Raw genomic sequence first — 19102 nt, 5'->3', positions numbered from 1 at the left:
GGTGGATACCTAGCCACCACAGAAAATTGTATTGAACTAAACACAGGCACACAAAAATGAGTACAAGTAAAATGGGAAACGTGTATAAGATGCGGTGGATTCTATCAATCTCAATATTCCGACTGTGGCACACACAAATGAGTACAAGAACGGAAATGTATATAAGATGTGGTGGATTGTATCAATGCCAATATCCCCATTGTGATATTACAGTTAAGACATTACCATTGGTGAGAGAAATGGGCAAAGTGAACAAAGGTTTTCTCTATATTGTTATTTTTTACAACTGCATTCAATTCTCTGAACAAAAATTTCAATTAAAAACGCGCTAGTAGAAGCTATGCTTTGTAGAAAATGTGCTGTCTCCAGTCACATTCCGCTTCTCTCAGTTACCCATATTTAGGGGGTCTCCTGGGGGGCACAAAACAGGCGGTATTATGTATGCTGGTGGCCCCAACTAAAAAGGACAGCAAAGTGCCCCAAGGAAAGAAATCAACAGGACAGGATTGCTTTGCTACTTTGATCTTAGTGAAACTGTCGGTTACCAATTACCCCCAAACTTTAGACAGTTCTGCCACAGTAGCTCAGCTTTATCCAGGTGTTTTCTGATTTTATCCACGGCGTCTGCTATGTCACTTTAGCGTCAGTGCTTCGAAAGGTAGGGTTAAAGTTATTCTATGTGTAAATGAAGTTTACCCCTCCCCCCACGCAAAAAAAAAAATAAAAATAAAAAGAGTGACGTGAAACTGTCGGAGGTAGCCTTTAAAAATTTTGGGAGTTTTTACCTGACCCATTGCTTTCGAAAAGTACAACTCGCAGGGATGAGTGAACTCGATTTCTTGAGCGACTCGGAGGAAACTGTGTTAGCAGGGCAGGATTATTACGAACTCCGCAGTTCTCTTTTCTTTGCTATGCTAAAGGTTTCCCTTCCGAACAGTAGGTCTGACTTCGACTTGAATGAGAGCCCTGAACTTTTGTAAAGTGGAAAAGAGGGGAAGTCATGGCAGGCTGGGAATCCGGCCCCGAGAAGGCGTCCACCGCGCTTGAGAACAACGACGTGAATTTTCAGAACAGAAACTTCTCTTGCCCGCACTTGCAGACTTCCGCGAGTTCCGGAGTGCTCCAGGCGGCCGCGCGAGCTTCCGCGCCCGGGAACAGGGAAACTGAGGCAGGGCCGGCGCGGCGCGCGCAGCTCCGGTCTCGGCGCCCGCCCGGAGGAGGGAACCCAGGATTCCAGAGCTCTCCGCGCGGCGCAGCCACCTCAGAGGCGCCCTCCCCGCCCTGGTCCGCCCCGCCCAGCTCGGGACAAAGCCCGGAGCCCGCGCCGGGAAGGGGCAGGGCGGCTCCCGCGCGCGCCCCGCTCCCTCGTGGGCGCGAGACTCCGCCCCGCCGCCCCTCGGGATGGAGCCCGCCCGCGCCCCAACGGCTAGGCTGCCCAGCCGGGCCCGCCCCGAATCCCCATGACGTCACCGGCGGCGGCAGGCCCCGCCCCGGCCCCGGGCGGCAGGCCGCATGACGTCACCGAGGCCCCACCCCTCCGGAGCGAGTTCGGTCCTGGCGTTCATTTCATTCCTGTCCTCATTCCGAACATTCTTAGCATCGCTCGCGCCGTGCCGCGCCGCCCGAGCCGAGCCGAGCCTCTGCAGCCGCCGCCGCGGCCCCGCCGCCCGCCGCGGGCGCCCATCAAGCACTTTGCAGACTCGCTTCCACCCTGCGGGCCAGTCCGCGCGGCGGGGCCCGGGCTCGGGGCGGCCGCGTCCGGGGACAGGCCATGCAGTGAATCCCCCCCACCCCGTCCACCTTTGCCCGGAGCCGCGGGCAGGAGCCCAGTTCGTCCAGCCGGCCCCGGGGCAGGAGCGGTGCTAGGCAGGGGTGGGGTGGCCCAGCCCGGGGATCGGGAATCGGGGAGGGAGCCGGGCTCCGAGCTGAAGGCGGGGGAAGCGGCGCCGAAGTTTGCCTCGGACTCGCCAGGCGCTGCGGCGGCTCCCTTCGCCGAGGTAAGTTGGCGCGCGGGGCTGATGCTGGGTGCGGGGGGCGCGCGGGGCGCCGGGGGCGGGGGCTGGCCCCGTCCGCTCTTTCTCTCCGGAGTCTGCTTTGTGTGCGGCGGACGGGCAGAGGAGCGGGCACGCGGAGGGCCGGGGCCGGGCCCCCGCGCCCGCCTCCCCGCGCTCCTTCAAGGTGAGCGGCCGGGCGCCGCCGCGGGAGTTGCCGGGACGCCAAGTTGGGCCGCGCGCAGCGGAGCCCGCGCGGCAACAGGCGGCCTTGCAGGCGCCGGGCCGGCCGCGCCGCGCCCCCCGCGCCCCCCTCTTGCGCCCGTCCGCCTGCCGGCGCGCACACGCACACACCCTCGGGCAGTTTCCACGTTTTTCTGGGAGAAGTCAGAAGTTCGGAGCGAGCGCGGGCGGGGAGAGCCGCCGGCGCCGCCTGGGAGCCCGAAGCCGGCCCGATCCCCCCCGCCGCGCCTCCCCTGCCGCCCCAGGCGCCGGGGTCCCCCGAGGCCGGCCCGGGGGCTGCGCCGACTTGTGCTGCTGGCGGGGGTTTCGCTCCTTCTTCTCAAAGATGAAAGGAGGCACGGTCGTCTTTGCCGCTTCTCCAGGACTGTTGCTGCCGCCGCCGCCGCTTCATTGCACATTCAAGTGGAAAATTTTCAGGAGTCAGCAGAAACATTGTGTCCAAAAACGACTGAGTCGCAGTTACCACCAAATCCTGGAGGAGACTCTCCCTGGAAAACTTCCCTTCGGTAGGAAATACTGGGGGATTTGTTTGTTTATTGGAAGAGAAATGATCCCCAGAGGGGAGAAAATCAGTGCATTTCTTCTCTTTGTTCGTAGCAGCAACATTTGTTTTGTTCTAAAGTCCACAGGCCCGCTTTAAAGAAAGTTCAACTTCTATGAGTTTCCTTTTTTTTCTTTTAATGTTTGTAATTTTTTTTTTAAACCGGAGCAGCTTTTTAAATGAATTGAAGACAATGGAGGGCTTCACACCTCCCTTCTTTTTCTCCCACGAAAATAAAATCCAGATCCTAATTTTCTTGGCTTTTTAATTGTTTTAAAAGATTTATTTAAAATTGAATGCTGTCACTGTATAAAAATATTTATGAAACAATGAAATACCAGCCATTAGCATTTCTCAGGAGGCTTGTTAACTTCTCAGAAACAAGTGGCTGCCTGTGATTTGCAGAAATGAAAATTGACTTCACTAAGCCCTGAAAAGTTAGAGACAGATGATGTTCCAGGAGCGGGTCATGTAAAAAGGCCGAGTTTTAATAACAGTGCCTTGGAGGAAGCCCAGGTCTTGGAACAGAAAGGTCTGTAAGACCTATCAGCTTTCAAAAGAGTTTTAAATATATATATATATGTGTGTATTTTAAAAATGTTACAGATAGTACAATGAGTAGAACACTTGTCTAGTTCTTCAGGACAACCAACCCACATGTTTCTTCCTCCCCACCCTTTCCCTTGATTGTTTCTGGAAGTTTAGGTGGTCTGATGGTTTGGGGTGTGCTGGGTGCCTGCAGGTGGTTACCTGAATAGACAGATCCCTTCAGGAAGATGTGATCCCACTGCAAATTCAGATCAGGGAGTGGGCTCTGTTCTCTGCACTTTGCAGTGAATCTTGATTGGTGTCTTATGCACGGGGGCTTCTCTACCAGGGTACTGTGAGGTGGTTGAGGAACAGACGTCAGGCTTTGCCCAGTGCTTCATCCTTTCACTGTTGGGCTTGTGCCCTTCTGTAAATAGCAGAAACTATGAGCACCAAGCTCATCTGAATGCTTGTAAGGGCCAGACTTAGATCCAACTTTGGTAAGAATCTTACCTTTTTAGAAGGAAATAGTAGAACTAATTACAAAGTCGCTCTGAAAAGACAAATGTATTAGTTGAACCTTTGTCAACAGTGAGGTTTTGAATTGTTGATTGTTTTTTAGGGAAAAGGCTGATTTTTTTCTAATTTCACTATTTCCATAAATGGTCACAGATATTTTTGTTTAGTGTTTCTTTGTATGTGCAACTCTGTGTTGGACTTTCAGGTTTCAGGTTTTGGACCAAGTTTATAATTCTTTTGTTGTTGGTGTAAAATAATGAGCTGATAAGCTGTATCCATTACTGGTTCTTGCCGATGGTATAAAAGTGCCAATGTAGACCATTTTATTTTTACTTTAATGATTAAGTACTATTTAGTTCACAGTTTTAGGAGAATATCAGACTACCTTTCCTTTCTTTCTCCCTCTTTCTCTTTACAAGTTTGAAATAAAACCAGTGTGACACTTTGCCTTGACACTTAAGAGTAAAAAACTATTAAAGGAAAGAATTTTTGTGTCGATTCCTCCTCTTTGTGATCTTTTATGAAGTAACAAATAGGACTCCATTCAGGGAACATGCCTGAGAGAGATTATTGGAGAATTTTCTTTTTTTTTTTTTTTTTTTGCTTCTTTTCCCAAAACATAAACCAGGACTCACCATGGCATATACTTAATGAAATTTAATTTAAAGAAAGAGGACATGATATCTTAATTTGAGTCAGACTGAACTGAATATCTCATGGAGAGGTGCTTCCTTGCTTTATGTTACAGTGTGTACCTAGACCCCAGCAGCGTACTAATACTTAAGAGCTGCTGGTGGTGGGCTTGAGGGGGCAGCCTGGGGAAAGTCAGCTTCCTCCTTTCTTCTCCTCTGCCCCTCCCCCTCTTTTGCTTTATATAGAAAGAATATGTTCACATACACACTTTGGGCACTGGTACCCTCAGGTTTTTTTTTTTTTTTTTTTTTTAAAGAAAAAGGACAAGCAAGTCATAGGGAAAAAAATGTTCGGGTATTTTGCTGCTTTAGTTTTAGTCATTAACAATTCTGAATTTGCTGGTTTTGACAATACAGGACAGCAAGTTTAAGAGGGCATTTCTTAATGGGAAAATTTGGCGGAATATACATACTTATGGGGATCTAGATCATATTTGTTGTCACATTTTCAGTGGGAAAATGTGTGATGGGGACAGTTAGAAAATGTAGATCCCAGATGTTAGATAGGCCTTTGAAGGAATGATCTGTGCCATTAACAATATTTTAAGTTTCTTGCTTCTGAAATGGATCGATCTGTTGTACATGGTGGTGGGACAGGAGTTTGTGCGTCTTTGGGATTACTCTTCTCTCTAATCTCTTGTGTTATCATGTATTAATCATGAGCATAATTAAACTGCCTGCAATGATAATTGTGGTGTCTTATCATTGAAAAGGTTGATGCAAATAACTGCCTGTATGATCACATGTATGGAAAATGATTGTGCTCACATACAAACTGTGTAGATAACACTTTTAAGCATGTATTTTAGGCATTTTATCTTGTTTTCAATAAAGAGATTGCGAAAGGAGAGGAAAAATACTGCGGAGTGAAAGCTGTGCTTAGAGGTTGGATCTGTTCAGTGATAAAAACTTTTGGGTTTTTTTTTCCCCAAAGACTGAAGAATACTGGCCAGAGGGAGTGTCCAGCTTTCTTTGTAAAACCGCAACGAAATCAGAGCCCACCTTTCTGTTGATAAATGCGGGCATTACAGCTTCCTCTTTCGAGTTCAGTGACTGGAACTGCAAAGTGCGAATGTCCTACTTCTGAACTCGGCAAGCAAAGTGTATTGTAAGCTTACTGCCCTTTGACAGACTCCGGCTGTGCTGCTGGGCTATTGGGGGACTGACCGGTGACTGGCGTAATCTCTTACAGCTGCGTGGTGCTTTTTCTTATTTTATCTGTAGACGCCACAGATTACCCTGTGGTGTTTAAATTAGATCGCAAATCATGTTTGAACAGTATCTATGATGTATTTTAGTTTCTTGTTCACAAAGGTGATAAAATCAAGTAATTCAGATCCATAGTAAGCACCTTAATATTTCGGAGTTGGCCTTTTTGACAGATACCAATGCCAATTTTGACCCCCTTGTATTGCAATTATTGAATACTTCTGAAATCAAGGATGTTTGGGGGCTTCCCTATTCTGGGATAGTTTGTGGAATGCTAGAATGTTTGGATCTGAATATCTGGAGTATTTTTGTGTAGGTTTTTACATAGCTTTGTTTCAAAGCTGTGGACAGTTGAGAGTTTTCAGTCTGTAAGATTGTCATCATAAGCTTCCTCGACACACTCCCAAGTTTGAACTCTGTGGAAATCCAACCGTTTCTTAAGATACATTAGGGCTTTGTAGTGGTGCAGCATAAGAGAATTTTGAAATGTGTATTTTTATTTTAGTCAAAGCAAATGGGATGCCCTGAAGAGTGGGCTTTCAGGACAGTGTTTCTTACTGGGTGGGTCGCTTTCAGCTCTTAAGTTCTCCTTTTGTCCACTGGCTTTTTGCATGGTTGGGAGGATTCACAGAAAATACTTTCCATAGTCTGGGAGTCCTGCCTGGCTAACTGTGAAACCACTAGTCTCTCTTCTGATTGGATAAGGGGTGGGGGGAGTTCCTAAGAGGCCGTCTTTTCTAGTTTTATGGCAGGCGCAGAGAGGAAGGCTCTGTCCTGGTGGTATTACTGGCCCCCACCCCCCAAGTATTTACCATCCTGATGCAATGCTTCCTGCCCTTTTCACATAAGTTTTTAAGGCTCTGTCATTGGATTTCACTAGTAGTTTTAGTTTGAGGAGCTGGGCCCAGAATTGGAAAAGGGGATTAAAAGAAAAAGTCAGTATTGATGAACAAGTTAAGCACCACCGTTGTTTCCGTTGGGAAATTCTGGTTGCTTTGGAGCATCTGACAGGTTTAGATGTGTATGTAAAGTGACTGAAACACTGTTGCTGGGGCAGATACAACAATGGCGGGTGCTGTTGTTTTTACTGATATATAAACTGAAAAACTGCTGCTAATGGTGGGAAATGTTAATTATGTGAGAACATATTGAACTTATATTCTCTGGCATGAACTTTTAAAAAAAATGCATGAACTGTGCTGCTTTTTTATAGGCACAGCTTTCTAATTATCATAATTCAGTTCAGCTCTGCTCTTGGATGGAGTTCAAGTGCAATCTCAATTTAACTTGAAAGGAGATTTTTTTTTTTAAACTGAGAACGTTTAAGAAATTTTGAAAAGTTCATCCAAGAATGTTGTCTGCTTAGGTGTGGTTAATTGGGGGGATGAAATGAGTGGCTTTGTATAATAGTTAATTAGATCTGAATATTAGGAAAGAGACCTTTTTTTTGGCTTTGTACTGTATCCAAACCTGCATCTTGGGTATTTTTGCATAACCAGATGCTATATGCTGTTGAGTTTTCTTTGGAAACCAATGTCTTTTTCTGATAGAAAATTAACTAAGTAGATATTTTATTACATCAATGATATAATCTCTGCAAAGACAAACTTTCTTTTGAGAGAATAGAAAGAAAGAAAGGCAGAAATCTTATAAATTCGTTTGACAAAAATCTCTGTTAACCTTTTATACCAACCAAGCCTTTAGAAGGTCCTTATGTGGTCATACTTGATGGCATTTTGTGAAAGGGGTCATCTTTGACAGTATTCATTCCAGTGTCCAATGTCCTTTATATTTTCCATGACCTTAGTGTCTTTTCAAAAAAAAAAGCTAATGAAGCCCAGGTGCCAAATCCTCTGTGGAATCAATTTTAATTGGAAGTAAGAACAACTTCAGCTGGACCTTCCGACTTGCATCCAGTCTGATTTCTGCTGCTGAAATGCAAAGGGAGCCCACGGAAACCAAATGACTTCATTTGCTCTGGCACTTAAGAGCCGGATTCACTTCCCTGGTGGTGAAATAAAAGGAGCCAAGTGTTTTAAATAGCCACTCCCTGAGGCCTGCCCGCCCGAGTGTTTGGAGAAAAGTGCATTGTCTGCTTGCAGCTCTAGCTAGGAGCTGGCCTGGCTCGCCCTCCCCCATCAGGCAGCTCCGTTTCTGAAGTTGACATCTGGTTTTCTCTCTGTTCACCTGATATATACCCACACACGCGCACACATGCAGTGTGCACACATGTGTCCTGCAGGTAACTCGGATCTCTGACATTGAATGTGTGTGTGTGTGTGTGTTTCAAGTCACTCCTGGGATAGGGAGAGGCACATAGCTAATAGCACAAAATAAAATGTAAACACAGTAGCCGCCCCACATGCCGCTGCTGCTGGGTTTCTGTCCGACGGTGCTTTCTGGGTAGGCGTGCCTATTGTTATGGCAGCAACAGGCGGCAGAAGTTGGGGCACCATATGGCGGATGTGGGCCTCAGATAAGCTGTCTGGTAATTTAGCTCATCAATAGCATTTTGATATGCTTCATTTTCAGATCACCCATCACCATGGCTGGGGGTGTCTTGGGGGCTAACTGATTCCAAAACCATTGAAACGTCTGTGAGCTGATGCTTCCTTTGGTGGAATCTCTTTCAGCCCTTTCTCCTTCACTGCCTTTTCATTTCAAAGCTTTTTGGAGACAATAGTGGTTAGAGTTAGAAAGGGCTCCATCATCTGAGGGAACCCTCAACCCTGTCTTGAAATCTGGAATACTTAGAAAACCTCATCAGGTATTTTCATTGAAAGGAAAAACAGAAAACAAGCTATATAATAGCATTTCATAGTGGCAGAGTCAAGAAATTCCTGTAATTCAAAATTTGCTTTGGTTGTAAATAGTTGGGAGGATAAGACCAGCATGGTGCTTATTTTGACAAAATGTTTTTAGTTTTTTTGTTCATTAAAAATACCTCCTTAATTTTCTTCCATCTTTGCATTTTACCTTATCATTGAGTGCATGGGAAGGAAATCTAAAAAAGAGGAGATATATGTATATGTATAGCTGAGTCACTTTGCTGTACAGTAGAATCTATCACAACATTGTAAAGCAACTATATGCCAATAAAAAAAATCAAGTGTGAAAGTGATTTCAGAGGAAGAGTTATCTGTGATTTGGAGGCAAAAAGCAGCTTTCCTTATGACTAGGAATTCTTAAAGAGGGAGATGCTTCTAGAACATCTCTACTCAGATGTCCATTGAATCTGAGCCAAAAGTTGAATCTCTGCGGCTGGTGAATCCAGAGGGACTCCTGCCTTGAGTTGCTGGGGCCATTTCAAGAATTCTGCACACAGTAGGTATATTAGTGGAAATTACATGATGTGCATGACTATGTGTTTATCAACCGCATGAATCTCATTCAGTAAATATTTGTGTCCCTAATGTGTGCCAGGTACTGGAGGGGCCAGGGTAAGACTGTGTGTCTCTTTCCCTACCCAGCCTTCCTCAACACTCTCATTCTCCCTTCCAGGCCTCTCACCTTTTGACTTTGGGATTTCTAGTTCTCGGAACACAGATCTGTTTACCTGGCTAATTCAGGATGGTTCTGACTCAAACCCAGGGCAGCCTCTTTCCATTCCTGTCCCCGGGAGCCTCTGCCTCACCAGTGGTTCCCACCTGAACACGTGCATCACAGCCTCTGTGGAGCTTTCCACAGACTGGGTTATCAGCCCTGGGGCCTTAGGAGGGTGGGAGAGGTGCAGTGTTTTTATATTTCTAAGAGACCTCAGATACTGAGAATTATTGGGAATTATCTGATTGAGAATTAGGTATTCTAGGTATTCTAATTTTTACTTTCAGATGGAATCAGGCTAAATTTGCCCATGCCTCCTAACTCTAAATGGGCTTTTTCCTGTATTTGTGAGGTGATGTACCTAAGAGTGTATACTAAGTCTTCATGGAATTCACTAAGATCTTGTTAGTTTTAAAGATATGACTGCACAGAAATGTGCAAGAGAGATGATGAGCAGAACTACTTTTTTTGTGCTCAGTACGCATCTGTTACCCTCTGGTAAGGTAGCAGTTGTTTCCAGATGTGATTATAGAGGTGAGCGTCAGGCTCCTTGGCAAGGGGTTTAAGGACTAATTCTTGCCTGACTGTTTGCAGAGGTAGTTTTCATGTTTGAGTAGTGGGGATGTTCATGGAGGGTCTCACATGGTCCCCCTTGATACTGCAGAATAAGGGCATAGGAAGGCTGATCGTGACAGCATCCCAGAGATGAACATGGCTTAGGCACTTAGAAATCTAACATTCTTAGGCACTTAGAAATCCAGATGGTCCCAGCTTTGCCTAGAACTGTTACATTGAAACCTTTGTAGGTACTACCATTTGCCTGGGATCTGGTGATCCAGCCAAGGGTGGTCAATGAATGACTATCAGTAAAACACCCCTGCAGAGCTTCCAATTTAGCAACGAAAACAGGCATGTGAAGAGATTAAAGAGATCACAGTCCACTGGGGAAGCTGTGTATTTCGTATTTCAAGAGTCCCAAGGTGCAGTTTTTTCCCCCTTACTTGAATGTTTCCAAAATTGGGATGCATCCTACAATCACGGCTGGCCAAGTGGTGGTCATGACCCTGACGTGGTTGCGTACACTCATCACAGCCTGCAGAACAAGTGCAGTGGAGAGGAAGAAAATTCCAAAGTCAGTAGCCAAGCATTCCTAAGAATGCTCTTGATGTCGCCAGTTCTCTTGTTGGCACAGAGGGCAGCGGTGTGTGGAAAGGCATGGGTGTTGATCTCTCTGAGAAGTTTAGTATTATCTAACCCACTGTAGTTTGCCTATAGTTTTCTTTTTATGCCTTCATAAGACTGACATATGATAACATTTCAATATGTATAAAATACAATTTTTAAGTCAGAAGGCGGTGCTCTGGCAAGGTGTTTCACAACAATATTTCTTAGAAATAAAATCATACTGCCTTTAACAGTCACTGGTGTCTTGAGTTGATGAAATTTTCATGAAATGTGTTTGCATCTCTATCCAAAAGGATGTGGGAGATTATATATTATTGATGGGTTGGTTTGAGGGAGTAGATTGGGATGGGGAGATGCGTTCATTTTTACACATTTGTAGTTTTTAGGAACATGTGTTTATGTAATATCAAAGGGAAAAAATATCCAATGGGGAAACTTGATTGTAATCAAGTTTTAGATCTATACCAGCTCATGACTGGCAATGAACCTTCTGTATTACTGTTTGAGGGTTATGTTCATTACTCATGATATAGCCAGAGAGTTATGTATGCTCAGTGGTGGGGAATGAGGAAAGCTTTGCAGAGGAAGTGATGTTGGAACTAGGCCTTGAAGGGAAGGTTTTTTAAAATTTAAAAAAAAAAAATTTTTTTTTTTTTTTTTTTGCCAGATACCATTTTGGGATTAGAGTGGGACCCAGTTGTTAAATAAACACCCTCCCCAACCCTGCCCCTGCCGCAAATAGCCTCCAGAGTGATGAACTCGACTCTCAAATAGTAATACAGACAGTTCATTGCCAGTTGTGAGCTGGTATAGGATCTAAAACTTCATTATGTTCAGTTAATGAAAGAAGCAAAAGGGAGGGAGGGGACTAGTTGTGGGGAGCTGGAAGCTTCCTGATTCTGGTTTCGAAAAAGGCAAGATAATAACGTACCTGTGTTTAAAAACACAGGTTTGGAGTTGGACACACCTCAGTTGGAGTCTTGGCTCAGCCTCACTTGTCCTATGTCCTTGGACAAATTGCTTCCTGTCTGAGCCTCGGTGTTGCCATCGGTAAATTTTAATAGAATGCCTCCTGTGTGCCTGACACTTAATAAATGCTCAGTAAACAGCAACTTCACATGCTATCTTGTATACCAGGTCTTCCTGGATTTCCTGCCAGGTCAGCCTGGGCATTGACTCTTGAAGAACACCCGAGGCTGAAGCAGTTGCTACGAAGAGCCAGACTTATGGTCTCAGGCGAATGATTGAGATCCAGGAGAGGCTGAGGCATCCCATCAAGTCTGAGACTATTAATCTCTTTGAACCACACTTCCTCTATTCATAAAAGTAGAGGAAATCCATCAGTAAATACGTAATATTTGAGGCTATTCCTTGCCAAGTGGTAGCGCGAACTTCTAAAGGTGGGTGGCAGGGTACACCTTCATCCACTCAAAAGGAAATGTCTTCCTTAGATTCTGGCATGGGGGCCACTCTCCTGACTTTGGGACTGGGTTCTAAAAGTTTTTCCCCTAGGTGGTTGTATGGAACTTGTCTTTTGGTAGAGTAGCTATTTTCAGGGCCCTGGACCTGCTGGTGGAGCCTTTGAGGAATCCCTACTAGAGTTCTGGTGTTAACTATTTTGAAGGGCTGTGATGGGTGTACATAAGAGTTATCTCAGTAGGCTGGAGCTACATGTGTTTTTGTTGTTCAGTCACTAAATTATGTTCGACTCTTTGCAACCCCATGGACTGTAGCATACCAGGCTTCCCTGTCCTTCACTATCTCCTGGAGCTTGCTCAAACTCATGTCCATTGAGTCGGTGATGCCATCGAACCATCTCATCTTCTGTTGCCCCCTTCTCCTCCTGCCCTCAGTCTTTGCCAGCATCAGGGTCTTTCCCAGTGAGTAAGCTCTTCACATCAGGTGGCCAAAGTATTGGAGCTTCAACTTCAGCATCAGTCCTTCTAATGAGTATTCAGGGTTGATTTCCATTAGGAAAGCAGAAACAGGTATGACTGCTATCAAATTATCTTGTTCCTGAAAGTATGCAAGGCTCTGGAGTTAAATCTTTGCCCCTCTCATCAGATTCCTCTGTTTAGGCCTTAAATGTAATTCAAATAATAATTCATACTCGTGTGTGAATGGCAGACTGACCCTTTGCCAGTTGCATATTTAAGAGAATGTTTATTAATCCAAGATGACTGTCTACTTGAGTTAGTACCCAGGTACTTCCTGGTACATTAGCTGAATCTTTTCTGAAAACTGGTGGATTTGAAAACTGAAAACCTGTGTTTTCAAAGCCAGAGGCCCTAAGCTGGTCTTGTTGCACTTGATAGCCAACTACACTTCAGGGCGTGTCTCTGTCCCCGTGTTTTCAGATCGGGGCCACTCCCAGTGACAGGTCTGAGCTGTTAAGACTGCCTTGTGTGAACCTGGGCTGAAGACCATGTGCAGTTTTGTCTTCTGCTGTAGTCAACCAGGGTACATAGAACTGTGTGTTAATCTGGTTTCCTAGTTTAAATTAAAAATTAACAATTGTTAGGAGAGATAAGATAAATTGGCAATAAAGGCTTTTAGAGGCAGGGGAGAAAGATTTAAAAACAATGGTTTACAACCTGTGAATCTATTAAAAGTCACTGAATTAAACTTTTAAAAGGATGTGTGTGGAATTTAGAAAGATGGTAACGATAACCCTGTATGCGAGACAGCAAAAGAGACACAGATGTATAGAACAGTCTTTTGGACTCTGGGAGAGGGCGACAGTAGGATGATTTGGGAGAATGGCATTGAAACATGTATAATATATGTGAAACGAATCGCCAGTCCAGGTTCGACGCATGATACAGGATGCTCAGGGCTGGTGCACTGGGATGACCCAGAGGGATGGTATGAGGAGGGAGGTGGGAGGGGGGTTCAGGATGGGGAACATGTGTACACCCGTGGCGGATGCATGTTGATGTATGGCAAAACCAATACAATATTGTAAAGTAATTAGCCTCCAATTAAAATAAATAAATTTATATTAAAAAAAAGAGAAAAAAAGGATGTGTGAATTATATCTCATAGAAGAAGGTAAAGCACAGTGCTCCCAGAATTCCTTATGTGGTGAGTCCATTTGTTTAACTGGTCAATTAATTAAGATTGATATTCAGAGCGATGACTTAATAAGAGTTTATATCTCTTTTACTTTACTGGTGTTAGTGTGGAGCCTAAAGGTATCAGTTAGAACTATCTACAGTGGAAAATTTTTTTACTTACGGAAGTATAACTTCAGTGTTGAGGGATGACTCGCTTCTTAATGATAAATGTTGACCATGTTAACCACCCGTATGGCTTACAGTTTAAACATCTGTGAACTAAATGCTAGAGGATAAGTAAACTAGGAGATCACAAGGGAAAGAGACCTGGAAGGCATGTGAGGCCACAAGTCAAGTCGTGAATCTGATTTGTAAGTTGATTTAAGATAGGGATATAGATTAATTTATACTTCAAGTTTCAGGCTGTGCTTTGCCCTTTTTTTTTTTTTTATAATTTTACCTTGGGCTTTTTTGTTGCTGTGTCCTCTGACCAGATGCACAGTGTCATAATAACTGTCTGTGGTGGTTTTATTCATTTATATTACCAAAGGATTGTTCTCTACTGCTCTTCGTGGCTGTGTAACTTCTTGCCTGGCATGGCCCTGGTTTGTTCTGCTTGTCATGGCACAATCTTTAATAGTACCCTCGTTTACTCTCAAGATGTTCCAGTTTGGAGGATAAACCATATGATCATCCTACTAACAGGAGCTGATGAGGAAGCTGGCTAACTCCCTTCAATTAAGCAGAATAGAGAGAAAAATCTCAAGCAGGAGACTTCTGTGGTACCCTGTATTGAGCTCATAACAGTGTTATTTTTGGAGTGTTCCAGGCTGTTTCTGAGCTTCAACAGAGGGGAATTTCAGAGAACAACTTTGGTTATAAACCTGTGCTAGTTTCAACAAATTGTTTCAAACCCTCTGCTATTCTGTGGATCAATTCATAACGAATTTAAAAAAGCGTCTCATCATTCATAAGAATGATTCAGCTCTGTTTCATTTCCTTTTGGAATTGCAAAGTTCAGAAGTTTTTCCCAGTGGAATTCTGACAGGTTTGTACTGTGTGAAATTTGGGGATTTCAGATTACAGATTTTAGAAACTAGTCTTGGAGCTCTTGACACTCTTAGGTTTCAGACCTGCTCATCTTTGTTCCTTGGGAGACTGTGTAATGACATCCTGTGATGTGCCTAAACACACTGGAGCGGGTATCCACAGGGAACTGGTTCCAGGACCTTTGCAGGTACCAAAACCCTGTGGGAAATGGCAGGTTTTTTGCATCAAGCCTACACACATCTTCCAGTGTACTTTAAATCATCTCTTTAGATTGCTAGAGACTTCCCAGGTGGCGCAGTGCTAAAGAGACTACCTGCTAATGCAGGAGACACAAGAGGCTTGGGTTTGATCCCTGGGTTGGGAAGATCCCCTGGAGTAGGAAATGGCAACCCCCTCCAGTCTTCTTGCCTGAGAAATTCCATGGACAAAGAAGCCTGGTGTGCCACCGTCCACGAGGTCTCAAAAGAGTCGGACACTACTGAGCGCACACACAGCCCAGCACAATACCTGATACAGTGTAAATACTACGTAAGCAGTTGTCAGTAGGGTGTAAATATTATACTGAATGTAAATAGTTACCACCTTGTGGCAAATTCAAGTGTGTTTTTGGTAAATTTTCTGGATTTTTTTTCAAATTTTTTCGATTTGGGGTTAGTTGAATCTTCGGATTTGGAACCTGTGAATACAGAGAGAAGACAGAGTGGAATCTTAAAAATTTAAGAAATTTTAGAACTTTGCCCAAAACCAAAAATAATTGTAAGGACACTGCTCAATTCCAGATGGTTCTTTTGACAACACTATTCAGTTAGTTATTTTATCATGTGCTTTAGGCAGTAACTTGGCCAGGTGTTGAGTTTGAAAGAATGGCTTCTGGCCTTCACCGTTGAGAACTGGGAGAACTGTTTCTTCATTGGAGCAGTTCACTGGGAGAAGGCATTTGAGAGTCCCTCCAGGGCTAGGATCTTGGTCCCTCCACTTCCAGCTGTAAGGGTTAGATAGCCCCTCACTTGGCTCTTCCTGTGACCTTGGGGAAGTCACTTGAAAACTCTTTGCTTTCCCTTTCTGGGAAGATACTGCAGCCTACTCTTGAACTGAGCTGTAGATTAAAGAGATAAAATGTTAGAGCCTTAGGCCGAAAGGTCCTGGAGGGGTTGTTATCTGAGTCATCCCCAAACTCCCCACCCAAATCGGGGCTTTGTGGAGGAGGAGCCATACTGCTGAGTTCACTCCACAACTCAGTTGTTCTCACTCTTTGAGTTATGCTAATTCCCAGGCCACCCTGGGAGAATTTGGATAAGAAAGGAAGGCTGACAGGCCAGGTTCTGTCTTGAGCCCATTCTTCAACATTACCTTATTTAAACCTGAGAGCTTTATTTGTGGTTGAAGAAAGTGAATCTCAGGGAGGTAACTTGCCCAAGGTCACACAGCCAGATGAACAGGGCCAAAATTTGATGTCAGTTCCTAGATCCCACGGACTCCACAGCTTTCAGGCTAACAAAAGACTGCATATTAAGCACTTGTGGCATTTGTTAAGATAGATTGTGACACTGAAACAGAAGTAGACTTGCACTCTTCTGGTGTATTTGTGCAGAGTACTTAATGCTTTATTTTGTTTTGTGTTCTTGATGGCCCATTTAACCCATGTTTTCAAAACAAACATGTAAATGTTGGGTGTGACCCACTCCAGCCTTTACTCGGGGATCCCCCGGCTCCTCATGTTGAGAGCGGGCAAGATTCTCTTCTCCCTTTTAGTGTCAGTCTTCAAAGCCTGGGGGTGGGATGAGGGGAGAAGGGCGGAACCTCTCCCCTGGCTCCCTGGGCTTCTGTTGTTCAGTCTCTGTCGTGTCTGACTCTTTGTGGTCCCATGGTCTGCAGCAAACCAGGCTGTCCTTCACCATCTCCCTAAGCTTGCTCAGACTCGCGTCCATTGAATCAGTGATGCCATCCAAACATTTCATCCTCTGTCGACCCCTGCTTCAGCATCAGGCCTTCCAGTGAATATTCTGGGTTGATTTCCTTGTTGGGGACATGGAGGGAGAAGCAGGTCTGGTTTGGAGCTCTGGGCGTGGACCTGCCAGTTTATCTGGTTTTTCTTTGGAATGTGCTCTGCAGTTGAGCTGCAGAAGCTGGCCTGCAGGCAGAGATGGTTAGCCCCCTCTACCACCCTGGAAGCCTGGATGTGGAAATACCCTCATGCTAGGGGTAGAGTTGCTAGGTAGATGACCTTGACTTGACCCCTTGATAGTGGGATTGCTTGGGAACATGGGAGATACAGGTGAATCTCTCCCCTCCCCACCCAGGTGACCAGCTGGAAACTATGTCTTAGCCTGTGGAATGTGATGGACAGTGGCAGGGGCAGAAGGGCAAAGAGAGTTAACCGCTCTGTTCAGTTGTTGTTGTTCAGTCACTAAGTTGGGCCCGACTCATTGCAACCCCATGAGCTGCAGCATGCCAGGCTTCCCTGTCCTTCACTGCTTCCCAGAGTTTGCTCAAACTCACGTCTGTTGAGTCGGTGACGCCATCCAACCGTCTCATTGTCTGTTGTCCCCCTTCTCCTCTTGCGTTCAATCTTTCCCAGCATCAGGGTCTTTTTCTAATGAGTCGGCTCTTCCTATCAGGTGGCCAAAGTATTGGAGGTTCAGTTTCAGCATCAGTCCTTGCAGTTAATATTCTGGGTTGATTTCCTTTAGGATTGACTAGTTTGGATCTCCTTCCAGTCCATGGAGTCCAAGCAGTCCAAGCCCTTAATAAATCAGGTCTCTGAAATAGATAATAAGGACTTTGAAATGGGATTGCCAGTGGGGTTGCTACCCATCTTTGATATCTTGGTTGGCTTTTAGTCCAAGGTTATGGGATGGTTATGGGAAGGTTGATACTGTCTTACTTTTGTTCACCTAATTCTGGTGATTCTGAATTAGACTAAATTCTGGGCTAAAAGGGGTCGGGGCCACTGATGGCCAGGACTTGTGCTCCGGTCTTCCCCTCCTTCCCTGTACTGGTTTGCCCACTTCTTACAGCTGTCGTATACCCAGTGCCTTTTGGGTACTTCTGCTCTTGGCTATTTTGGTGTTTCCCTGACTTGGTGTAGATCTCACTAGCACTTTATATATTTTGCAACATAGCCTAAAAGCATGGCTTTGAAGTCAGACCCAGTCCCAGTTATGCTTATTGGCTATACGGTCTTGGGGAAGATGATTTAATCTCTCTGGGCCTCTGTCTCTTTATCTGAAAAATGAAAATATTAAGATAAAGTGAAGTATGACAGAGTATGACGAACAGCCCACAGTGGGCTTCTCCACGGGTCGTCCCAACCCATACTGATGTTTCCTGCTTCCTCTGCCCTCCAGTCCCTGGTCCAAGACCTGAGGGTTTTGTCCCATCCAGAACACCAGTCTGACAGGCGCTCATTTATTTGCTTTTCCATCTTCCTCCTCTGGGTTTAGTTTTAAGCTTTTTTCCAGCTTCTCTTCGAGCTGGATTTCCTGCTCTGTTTTTCTGTCTTCAGACAGTTTCCCTTTTGCTTTCATATTTTCACACACGCACACAGAGACACAAAACATGCTGTCCAGTTTTTTCACCCTTTCTCTTCTGCTGTTATCATTTTGAAATCTTAAAGAGACTGCCCCTTCAGTTTCCTAGGTTTCACCAAAAATGGTCAGCGGCAGAGCACCACTTCTTGATTTTGCTGTCTTCTTGCATTGAGAGCATTGGATCTCTTGGCTTAGAGAGTTACTGGCACTCTTAAGAGTTACTGTTTTGAAAAGGCTTAACTCATTCTGATTCTTACTACGTTTATGAATTTGTGGAATTACACACATTTCTTCCACTTACCTATTTGCTTTTGGGCAACCTCTTTATTCTTTTTGAACCCCAGTTTCTCACTTGTAAAATGGACATGCTAGTGCCTTTCTCATGGGTTATAGTGAGAGTTAGCTGAGGGTTTGCATGTTGCCTGGCAGAATGTACCATTAAAGTTATCTGCTGATTATAGTTATGGCTGTGATTACCATCACCTGGTGGCTAAGAATTAAGAGTGCCAAGTATCTCTTCCTTTCTCTTAATTTGAAGGAAAAAGACAGGAACAGTATCTTATTATTTTTATTATTTTAGACTTTCACAATTTTTATTGTGCAAACTTGAGTAGAGGACAGTGAACCACCCTGGACCATCATCGCTTAGCAACAGTTTTCAACCCCTGGCCATTCTTGTTTCTTTCAAATCCCAGCATCCTCTCCCACATATTATTTTGAAACAATCCCAAAATGTCAGACCATGTTATTTGTGAAGTTTTCAGTACATATTTTAAAAATTATGACTTTTAAAGAGAGACCAACTGTTGGTGTTTAAGAAACACCACTTCCTGGTGCTCTAGTAGCTGATACTCCACAGTCCCAATGCAGTGGGCCTGGGTTCGATTTCTCTTTAGGGAACTGGATCCCACATGCCACAGTGAAGACCCAGCATGGTCAAATAAATTAAAAGAAAAACAAAAACAAAACTGCAATATCATCACACTAACATTTTAATCCTGATTACTTAATATAA

The 19102-nt window shown here is 44.6% G+C and overlaps 1 protein-coding gene across 7 annotated transcripts in view; it reads left to right on the top strand.

Annotated features, from left to right (window-relative positions):
• The first annotated feature begins 1445 nt into the window (after positions 1–1445).
• Positions 1446–19102, top strand: part of TEAD1 (TEA domain transcription factor 1) — a 273879-nt gene continuing 256222 nt past the window's right edge. For 6 of the 7 annotated variants that reach the window (XM_061440762.1, XM_061440760.1, XM_061440759.1 and 3 more), the window contains exon 1: positions 1446–1997. In XM_061440762.1, coding sequence (XP_061296746.1) covers positions 1461–1997 — 537 coding nt within the window. In that variant the 5' untranslated portion in view covers positions 1446–1460. Of the gene's footprint in view, positions 1998–2596; positions 2741–19102 lie in introns of all 7 variants that reach the window. The other variant, XM_061440764.1, reaches the window with a different exon arrangement.

This window comes from Bos javanicus, chromosome 15 (genome assembly GCF_032452875.1).
Source record: "Bos javanicus breed banteng chromosome 15, ARS-OSU_banteng_1.0, whole genome shotgun sequence".
Lineage (NCBI taxonomy): Eukaryota > Metazoa > Chordata > Mammalia > Artiodactyla > Bovidae > Bos > Bos javanicus.
This window is presented reverse-complemented; position numbering and strand designations above follow the sequence as displayed.